The sequence below is a fragment of the Carcharhinus amblyrhynchos genome, chromosome 12 (genome assembly GCF_965287045.1).
Source record: "Carcharhinus amblyrhynchos chromosome 12, sCarAmb.v2.hapA, whole genome shotgun sequence".
In the NCBI taxonomy this organism is placed as follows: domain Eukaryota; kingdom Metazoa; phylum Chordata; class Chondrichthyes; order Carcharhiniformes; family Carcharhinidae; genus Carcharhinus; species Carcharhinus amblyrhynchos.
Genome location: NC_137335.1, coordinates 2246001 through 2256973, shown reverse-complemented (window position 1 = coordinate 2256973; position 10973 = coordinate 2246001). Strand labels below are relative to the sequence as shown.

Below are 10973 nucleotides of genomic sequence, written 5' to 3'. Positions count from 1 at the left end.
TGGTACTGCTCTGGAACGGTGGCACAGGTTTTGTGCTCGACTGTCTGGAGGGAGAAGGAAGTGTGAGACTGGCACTGACTCAGCCACAGCTGACACTCAAACATCAAGGCAGTTTTTAAGAGTCAAGGGAGTTGTTGGTTACATCTGTTGTTCGAACTTCACTAGGGAATCCAAATCAGGAAACGTTCCATTCACTATGCTGATTTTTTTAAAGTTCATTGAGAAATAAGGGCTAAAAACTTAAAATGCAATTGCAGAGAATTTCAAACTGTTTTCAGGTGGCACAGTGGTTAGCACTGCTGCCTCACAGCGCCAGGGACCCAGATTCGATTCCAGCCTTGGGTGACTGTCCGTGTGGAGTCTGCACATTCTCAGTGTCTTGCGTGGGTTTCCTCCCACACTGAAGATGTGGGGGTTAGGTGGATTGGCTATGCTAAATTGCCCCTTAGTGGTGTCGGGGGACTAGCTAGGGTAAATGCATGGTGTCATAGGGATAGGGCCTGGGTGGGATTGTGGTCTGTGCAGATGGGACGAATGGCCTCCTTTGGTACTGTAGGGATTCAATGCAAACTTCACACTTGAAAGTGTACCATTTTCCCTAAATCTCATCTCATCTTCAGATCCTGTTTCATTTTCTAAAATTGGTAACAACTGAGGACATGCGGCACTATACTAGTTTAAAAACTTATTCGGGATTAAGGAGCGTGGTGGCTCGGTGGAACTCCTTTCACTAAACATGATGGTGTTGTACTGCAGAACAGCCCAGGGAGGGGCCCAACTCACCACTTGCAGCAATGGGAGGCAGCCTCAAGCTGATAGCACATTCACTAGATTCATTATTTCACAGGTATCCAATGTAGTTAGTTCTTTAAACATCACACTACGGTATAGCCAAGTGCATATCCGTCATCAGGTGTTAGGTAAAAATGTTTTAATTTTTCAGCAGCAGTGGAAATCAGATTGTCAACTTTGCTGGAAAATTGTTTTTTTTTTAAACCTCCATTTTGCAAAATCCAAAACCCATATCTACAAAGCAACAGCAGAATGGGGGACACACCAATTCATTTGACAAACATGAGATATTTAGCATTAGGCACTTGGGTTAGCAGATTTTACTGGCAAAATGGATTTAATACAAAAGGCCATTACTTTTGCCAGTACTGAATTGTAATGAGTGACATGTGGTAAGTGTGATGTAAAGTTTATAAGTGCTGAAGAAATGTATCCTGGTGTCAGATCCCCATTGATCTTGTTTCTGGTGTTAAGACTGAGCACTAAAAGATGGTCAGTGATTGCGGTTACAGTCTGAACTTCACAAACCAACAGTCCCAGGAAATAAGAATAAGATCACGACAATACATGAGGCCATTCAGCCCACTGCGTCTGCAGCAACTGCCCGCTAGAACATCTTACCCAGACTCTATCCCTTTAACCCACCCATTTACCATGGCCAACCCACCTAACTTGCACATCTTTGGACTGTGGGAGGAAACCGGAGCAAGCCCATGCAGGCATAGAGAGAACGTGCAGACTCCACACTGAGTCACCCGAGGCTGGAATCAAGCCCGGGTCCCTGGTGTTGAGAGGCAGCAATGCTAACCACTGTGCCACTCAAGGTCAAATCACGCATTCAGAGACTGAACCATATGCTGCAGTGATCATCTAATTCACTCCACGTGGAAAAGGTCCATCATTCGAAAAAGTTTAGTTTACATCACAGACAGCTGTCCCAGGCTTGAAGATCTACTTTGATAGGTAGTAGCTTTAAACACAGTTTTTGAATTTGATCGTCCAGAAGTGAGCATGGCCCTGATCTTAGATGTGGAATTACTCAGGCCCTCTTAAGCAACCTCATGTACAAAAGATATCTGATTAGTTTTTTTTGGGTGGCCAACTTTGCACTATTTTAATAGCAACCGTTTACACAAGTTGTTTGCTCAACTTTTCGTTCTGAAAGTTGCACAATACATTTTTAAGAAACAGAGCAACCATTAAAAACCGAAGTTCACACAATACTCTCACCAGTTTACTCATTCTTAAACACAACGCTGGTTCAAGCGAGGAGGATAATGAGGGTAACCCATAATTAAACTTTATTAAAGATCCAAGAATGTAATGCAGGTATGATCCTTGCTAATTCAGCCATGTAGTACTGCCAGGTCAGGTAACATCTCTTTAAAACAAGTTAAAGGGAAATCTGAAAGGCTTCGCATTTTCTTACAGACTTCCAAAGAGCTTGTTTAAAAAAAATCACACCCTCTCACATATTATATTGTATGTTACAGACAGGCACACCAAGCTTTTCAACATTTCTGATATGGATCTGAGGCTGCAACTTTTACACGGGAAATTTGGCAGATAACAGATTGAGAAGTTTTGGCACTGACATTTACTCTGTTCAGCTCTATAGAAATTTAGTATAAAGGGCCTCTCCCCCCACCCCCCAACACACACACACACAATAAGGTCAATAGAAGATGGAATGCATTTTACAGGTAACTACTGAAGCCAAGTTGATTGCATTTTTAAGAGGCAGGTTGGATAAGCGACTAGGAAGGAAGGAAACAAATATTAAAAAGTTAACAGGTAAAGTGCAGTGGATAGTTCAGATCAGCAGATTAGTACCAGCAGAAGCATGATGGGCTGAGTGGCCTCCACCTGCACCCAGATCCCCAATTCTATGACTGTCTGAAACATCATGTGCCCCTTCTCATCTGACACAATGACACCAATCTAAACAATGTATGCACAATTATCTACAAATCACTCTGCTTTATTTTGTTTGATGCAGTTTATGAAGAGAGAGATCCAGTTATAATAACTCTTCTGGCACTGGGTAACCGTATAGGCGGCAACGTTTAAAATATTTTTAAAAAATATTTGATGAGTTCCAACGTAAAGCGCTTCAGACACAACTGAGCGCCGATCAACTTAAATATCAGCTCTAACATTTCTAGTTTTTGATATTTTATATATATTTATATAATATAGGTTTAATTTTAGTTAACACAGCTACAAACTTTAAAACCTAACACAAAAGGAACCCAGTCCCTTTTGGTTTCACAAGTTTTTTTTTCTTATGCTGTAGCCTCGTGCCAAATGAAGAGTGTTTGGTACGCCCATTGTCACATTTCCTCTCTTCAGAGTGAGGATCAGAAATGTGGATCACTGCATATCGCTATTTCAAAAAGGAAGCAACATACATAGTTAAATCAGGCTAGCTGTCCTTTTAAACACCAGCCCCCCAGCCCCCCACCCCCCGTCTCAAACAACAGAAAAAAAATCTCACCGAATCATCCACTACCACAACCCACCCCTGGACACTACAATGAAGGCTTGTTTTAAAAAAAAAACGTCAACACTAACATCATTCTCTAGCCCCACTTCCTTAAGGTGAATCTATGTTAAAAAAATCATTAAATCAATAGTGCTAACCACCGCAATCTAGTGGCCATGAAAGCTGCTTTCTTTAATTGGATGCAGTCGTTCCTCTTAGCCAAAGCATCAAGCCACCTGGCATTCTACAGACACGGTTAGGAGGCAATCCAATGCAACTGATGCGAATAAAGCCAAGAGGAGTTTGCCAAGTGCCCGTCGGGTGTGGCAGACAGGTTCTTCCCCCAACCCGCCCCCCACTTTGCCCCTTTTCTATCTGTTTGTAAGGAAATGGTACATTGCTTTGAAATGTAGGATGGTTGACAGACATTAAACCGAGCTCTCCCAGGAAAGTCAGCATACCAGTGAGCAAAAGCTGATCCCAGGAGTCAAGAGGGCAGAAGCCTAGTCACGTCAGACAGTCAAAATGATTTAAAGATGAGCAAGGAAAAAAAAAGCAGCAAGAACCATTGGAACGAGTGTGTTAGTCTATCGAACAGTCACTCCCAGTTTCTCCAGCACGCGCACTCCCTTCTCCTGATACTCCTGCCGGGTCAGCCAGAAGCTATCCTTGTCTTTCATGATGTCGGCCAGGACAGCACCTCCCAAAAACACCATGTGCTTGCGCCGAGGTGGGTCTTCGATGCGAATCTTGAATTTCTATACATGGGGAACAAAAAATAACCAAATGTCAGAAACAACCACATCGTAAAGTGAATTTTATAAACAAGGTTTAAACAAAGAACAGTACAGCACAGGAACAGGCCCTTCAGCCCTCCAACCCTGTGCCAATCATGTTGTCCCACCTAGATCAATCACCTGTTTCCCTCTATTCCCAATTTATTCATATGCCTATCAAGGTACATCTTAAATGTGACGAACATATCTGCCTCAAAAACCTCACTTGGTGGTGCATTCCAGGCCCTTACCACTCTAAAAAGAACAAAAAATTACAGCACAGGAATGGACCCTTTGGCCCTCCAAGCCTGCACCAACTGAACTAAAATCCCGTCCCCTTCCATGAACTGTATCCCTCTATTCCTATCTCATTCATGTACTTGTCAAGGCACCCCTTTGGCCCTGGAGGGAGTGCAGAGGAGGTTTACTAGGCTGATACCGGAGTTGAGGGGATTGAGCTATGAGGAGAGGCTGAATAAACTAGGCTTGTACTCGTTAGAGTTTAGAAGAATGAGGGGAGATCTCATTGAGACGTATAAGATGATGAATGGGATGGATAGGATAGAGGTGGAGAGACTCTTCCCGCTCAAAAAAGACAGTAGGACTAGGGGGCACAGCCTCAAGATAAAGGGGGGGCGGTTTAGAACGGAGTTGAGGAGGAACTTCTTCACTCAAAGGGTGGTGAATCTCTGGAATTCTCTGCCCGTTGAAGTGGTGGAGGCTGCCTCGCTAAATATTTTTAAGAAGCGGGTTGATGGGTTCTTGATAAGAGAGGGGATTAAGGGTTATGGGGAGAGGGCGGGAAAGTGGAACTGAGCCACAACAGATCAGCCATGATCTTATTGAATGGCGGGGCAGGCTCGAAGGGCTAGATGGCCTACTCCTGCTCCTATTTCTTATGTTCTTATGTTCTAAAACACCCTACTGTATCCGCTTCCACTACCGGCAACAAGTTCCAGGCACCCACCACTCAAAAAAATCTGCCTCGTACATCTCTTAAATCTTGCCCCTTGCACCTTAAACCTGTACCCCCAACTAACAGACTCTTCCACCCTGGGAGAAAGCTTCTGACTATCCACTGTCTATGCCTCTCAATCTTGCAGACTTCTATCAGGTCGCCCCTCAATCTTCATCGTTCCAGTGAGAACAAACCAAGTTTATCCAACCTCTCCTCATAGATAATGCCCTCCATACCAGGCAACATCCTGGTAAATCTTTTCTGCACCCTCTCCAAAGCCTCCACATCCTTCTGGTAGTGTGGTGATTAAAACACTATATTCCAAGTGCGGCTCCCTAAGGTTCTACAAAATGTCAACGTGATTTGCCAATTTTTGAAACTTTTTCATTTTTAAAAAACCTTCTCTGCATGTCTAGTTAGGCCAATGAGCAGCAGAGGCTTGGAGGGACAAAGGGCCTGTTTCCTGTGCTGTACTGTTCTTTGTTCCATCTCCACTGAACCTTTACCCCCTTACCTTGAACTTGTGCCCCCTTGTAATTGTCATTTTTGCCCTAAAAAAAGCGTCGAACTGTTCAGCCTATCTACACCTGAATTTCATAAACTTCTATCAGGTCGCCCTTTAGCCTCCGTCTTTCCAGGGAGAACAATCCCAGTTTATTCAATCTCTCCTCATTGCTAACACCAGGCAACATCCTGGTAAACCTGTTCTCAACTCCCTCCAAATCCTTTAATTTCTCCCTCCAGACCAATATAAAAACAAAACCCTGTTCGGTTGCTTCAATCATCTCTTCCAATACAACTGGCTAACAGATTCCAATGTCTACTTCCCCCTTCAGCAAGATTTGTGGCAACTATTTTGTGAGCTGCAGGACTGTACACCCACATTTAACTCAGAGCTTTGTCAGTCGCATCATTTTAAAGCAGATTATGCTCCACCGGAACATTCTAATGGGCATCGAGTCACATCTCAGCTTTACATAACAGCATAGGTATCTCAGAAAGCAGCTTCTGCACAACTCCCAACAGCTGAGGAAGCCTTCAATCTCTGAACCACGTCACTCAGGAGAAACACAGCACTGAATCAGCCAGGCTCCCAACTCTCAGTAACCTCTATGACAGGGAGGGGATAGGGGAGTAGGGGGAAATCAGGGTCAGCTCTCAAACACTCCCCTTCATAGGTCACCTATCGAGTGTTCACTTTGGCCAAGTGTTAACCACAGCCCATGGAACTGTATCAAAATACAACTAGAGAAGGCAATGAGTAAAGGAAGTTGATTTTAAAAACCTATTTAGGAGGTTATTCAAAAGATTTTCCCCGTTCTGGTGTTGATCGAGGAACTCTCTCCCTCTTTACTTGTCTCTCTCACCCTCACTGCCACCAGCTCTCTCTAATCTTCACCATGCACCTGCCTTAGCTTAATGGCGATCAGAACATCCGACAATTCAGCGCTTTAGCATTGTATCCAAGTGGAGATTAAACCTGAGACTAAACCCACAGCTTTCACAGTCCCAGGCAGACCCTATGCAGTGATACACAGGGTGGGGGGAGGGTAGCTGTATGGTGTGTCTTTTAAATGAGATCCACATGCCAGGAGTAAAGAGAGCCAGCCACAGGAAGGGACTATTTTAATTTTCATTCATTTTTGGAGCTGCTCTTAAGATGGGCATTTATCAGCTATGCCACGCTGCCCTGGAGTAAGCAGGCTGCTTGGTCACTTCAGAGGGAAATGATGACCGTGGGACTGGAGTCTCAGAAGCACCCAGGCCAGGGAATGATGGCCAATATCCTCCTCTACAACAGCAGGGATTCAAAGGCTCCCAAAAGTGCAGGAGGCAGCCACTCAGCCCATTGAGCCTGCACTAACAGTCCCACCCAGACCCAATCCCCGTAACCCCTTACATTTACCCTCCTGGTCCCCCGACATGAAGAGGCAAATTATCGTGGCCAATCCACCTAACCTGCACATCTTTGGAGTGTGGAAAGAAATTGGGGCACCCGGAGGAAAAGCCCTTGCAGACACGGGGAGAATGTGCAAACTGCACACAGACAGTGACCCGAGACCAGAATTGAACCCAGGTCCCTGGTGCTGAGCAGCAGTGCCAACCCACTGTGCCAACGTGTTTAGTGTTTTTGCAACAAACCAATAAACACATGGTTGTGTTTACTACAACCAGATTTTAATAAACAGAATTTGTTTAAAAGGGAACTGAACTCGAGCTCAGATTTGAACTGGAGTGAGGTGGTCAGTAATAAAGTTGCTGCCCCATCGTGCCCCGTGCAGGACAGAGGAGACTCAGCTATCAGAGTGATTTGTACGGGACTGCCTGAACTGGCGGAGGCAATGCTGCTACAGGAATTAATCCACAAGTTTCCCTACATGGTGAGCAACTGAATACAGCCATACTATGTTACAAACATCACAGGCAATTTATAACCAGCAGCATTAGGCACCAAGCATGAGTGAGAGGAGATTAAAGGGAATAAACAAAGGCAGGGACAGAGGGGCGGGGTTTGAGAAGAGACTGCTTCGAGACAGAGTCAGGTGGCTGCAGATATTAAAGCGAGAACTCAAGATGGGTGTATAGGTTCAGTCTCTGCCACCCTGCGAGGAGGGGGGTGCATTACTACTACAACCACCACCTGCATTTATATAGCATCTTTCACGCCCCCAAGGTAGTTCACAGGAAAGGATATGGTCCCGGGAAGGATGGGAGGTTTTCGTTAAGTCGGGTAGCATGGTCGGTGCAGGCTTGGAGGGCTGAAGGGTCCGTTCCTGTGCTGTAATTTTCTTTGTTCTTTGAAAGCTCTGGGACAGAATCTGATATGGGGGAAATTGCCCAGGAACCTCGGGTTTCCGACAATACCTTGAAGAGGGAGCAAGGTTTGAGGAAGAGAAGCTTGAGGCCCCAGGCAGCAAAGGCACAGCTACCGATGGTAGAGTGATGGAAAGCAAAGGCCAAAACAGAGATGTGAAGGAGGTTCAGAGATCGAGGCACTGGGAGACTGGATAAATAAAACTTGGAGCTGTCACTGGGCTGGGAGTGAGTGACAGTCAGTGAGCTCAGGGGTAAAAGATGAATGGGAACCTGTTGCAAGTTAGGATACAGGTAGCTTTAGATAGGTTCAAGTTTATTGAGGATAAAAAAACAGGAGTTCAAAGATGTGTAAGTTAGGTGGGTTGGCCATGTTAAATTGTTCCTTAGTGTCCCAAGATGAGCAGGTCAAGGGGATTAACAGAGTAAATACATGGGGTTACAACTAAGAGTTGGTATAGGCTCAATGGGCCAACTGGCCTCCCTCTACACTGTAGGGATTCTAGGGCAAGGGAATGATTAAATCCAGAGGTAATAAAATGCATGTGTGTGGGGGTCACATCACAGGCTGATGCAGGGTAGAGTCAGATGATGCTAGAGGTGAAAAGCCCTTGTTGAGGGCTCAGGTGTGGGGTCAGAAACTCACCTCAGGTTCAAGTACCACACTACAGTCAGTCTGGTTCAGTCTCAGAGCTTCAAAAAGGGGGACAGAGTTTGTGGCTGGGATTGACAACACTGACTCTGGCTTTCCCTGTACTTACACAAAACTGGGCATCAAATCAACAGTCTGATTATTTAGCAACAGCGGAGGAATCAAGAGGAAGTGGGCGAGCTACTGTCGGACACTGTCTGCCCACGTGAGAAAATCAACAGCGATTCTGGATAACGTCACCAAGGACAGCAACTGGACGGAGGAACAGGAGGGGGAACCAGAGATAACGGTGCAGGAACAGGATGAGAAAGGGGAGAAAGAGTGGCCCCCGAGCAGAGGGGAGGGAGGAGGCCTTGATGGGGCTGAGGTGGGGGAGGGAGGGGGTAGTGGAGCTGAGGGGAGGGAGGAGGAGGGGCGCTGAGGTACGGGAGGGAGGGGGTAGTGGAGCCGAGGGAAGGGAGGGAGGAGGGGCGCCGAGGGGAGGGCAGAGGGAACACATTGCTGCAACATTAGGTCAAGTTTCTCCAGATATTGGATTGAAATAAATTGAACTGTGTCACTTCACTAACACCAGGCTCTTACCCGGGACGTGAGTGGACAAATGTGTAGAAAATTTGTAATTGCAAAGCTGGACTTACAGAAAGTTTCTCAACGTCTCCTTTCAGCACACGCTCAAGGTAAAGCTGTTTGAGTTCCCGTTCCAGGCGAGATGGTAAGCCAGGGTACATGGTGGAGCCACCAGACAGGACAATGTGCTTGTAGAACTCTGACCTGAGAGAGAGCAGAGACAGCAATCACACGGGGAATGTGGAAAAATACTCACTGCCTAAAGTACAAACTCAAACTCATTGAGAAACTAAAGGGCAAACAGCTTGTCACAAAACACATCTCCAAAAACACATCGAGACTGAAGTCATGGCTTAGGGAATCCATAAAGTGGCACGGGATCAAACCTGCTCTCCATTGCCTCCCACCCACCCGATAACAAACCCACTCTCTTTTCCCCACACACACACACACACACACCTGATAACAAACCCGATCTCCATTCCTCCCCCCCCACCTCCACACACATACCTGGTGTCAATGTCAGCTGCCTGGATTGTATTGAAAAGTAATTCTGCAACACCGACACCCTCAACGTTGATGAGATGAGGCTGGAACAAGGCCTCTGCTGCCTCAAACCGCTCTCCGCCAACTTTTATAACACGGCCATCTGGAAGCTGCAAATACACAGAGTTCAGCAACTCAAAAACAACGATGAGACGCACGCACAAATATTGAAATACAACCTAACTGTTCCCCAAATACGGACCCTGATCAAAAGAAAACTGGCCCATCGAAAAGGGATTCAGACGCAGAGGTATGCTTTCAGCACTGACTGGTTCCATGGAGTTTCACACAGCTCAGATACTTGCAACAGATTGGAGAGGAGGTCCCGGTGGACATGAGTGAGAGTGAGAGAGAGAGGGGTTGGAGAGTCAGGGGTGGTGGTTGGGGGTTTGGAGGGGTTGGACAGAGAGAAAAAGAGGGGGGGTTGTACACAGAGGAAGAGAGAGAAGTTTGTAGAGAGAGAAAGAGAAAGGAGGGTTATAGAGAGGTTAGAGAATTTGAATAGCTAGAGGAAGGTGTTTTTTTGCGAGGGGGGGGGGGGGGCATTGCAAAGGGGAGGATAGCAGATAGACACAGAAATTATCTGGGGAGGGAGTACATGCATCCAGCACGAACAGTGACTCTCTACTTCTTGCTGACGACTGAATAAATCTAGAACACGTTCACACTTGGAGAACGGAGTGATTTCGGATTCTGGATCTAACTGGAGACTCCAGCAATACACACCGTGTACGATTCCACCAAGACGGTCGTTTCCAGTGCCAGTTTCTGCTCCTGTTCAATGTTGTATCCCACATAGCACAACTTCTCCTTCATCATGCGAACCGTCTCAAAATCAGCCGAGTGGTTGAAGGCGTAACCACGCAGGAGCAGCAGCTGTCGAGATATAGATGGTTCAATACCGGCAAACAATCCGTGCATAATGAGATACACACTCCACTTTCAAACCAGGCAGTCCGAATCAGACCAACATTCATGTCCAAACTGAAACATCCACAAAAGACATTCTCAGCAAATGACATATAGACTGTTGGAATCTCGACAATGCTAAAACACACAAAACCTGACAATGGGGAAGATGAGAAAACAGTTTTGAAACTTGGTTCCACTAAGTTTCTAAGTTTGGACATTTTGGTGATTCACTGTGAGCCGTCAATATCACCACAACCTGGGTAAGAATAACTCAAATCTTCCCAACTTTGAGCATCAGCCTAACCCTCTGATGGGCTGAAGGGCCTTTTCTATAACTGACTGATTCAATAACATTAATAGAATCCACAGAATCCTATAGTAGGAGGCAATTTGACCCATCAAGTCTGTACCAACCACAATCCCACCCAGGCCCTATTCACACGCTCCTCATTTACCCTGCTAATCCCCCTC

The 10973-nt window shown here is 45.9% G+C and overlaps 1 protein-coding gene across 2 annotated transcripts in view; it reads right to left on the bottom strand.

Annotated features, from left to right (window-relative positions):
* Positions 1 to 2062: 2062 nt before the first annotated feature.
* Positions 2063 to 10973, bottom strand: part of actr2a (actin related protein 2a) — a 47469-nt gene continuing 38558 nt past the window's right edge. For both annotated transcript variants that reach the window (XM_080199980.1, XM_080199981.1), the window contains 4 exons: positions 10317 to 10466; positions 9555 to 9700; positions 9116 to 9248; positions 2063 to 4035 (listed from right to left, as the gene is read on the bottom strand). In XM_080199980.1, the coding sequence (XP_080056106.1) occupies positions 3865 to 4035; positions 9116 to 9248; positions 9555 to 9700; positions 10317 to 10466 (600 nt within the window). In that variant the 3' untranslated portion in view covers positions 2063 to 3864. The remainder of the gene's footprint in view (positions 4036 to 9115; positions 9249 to 9554; positions 9701 to 10316; positions 10467 to 10973) is intronic.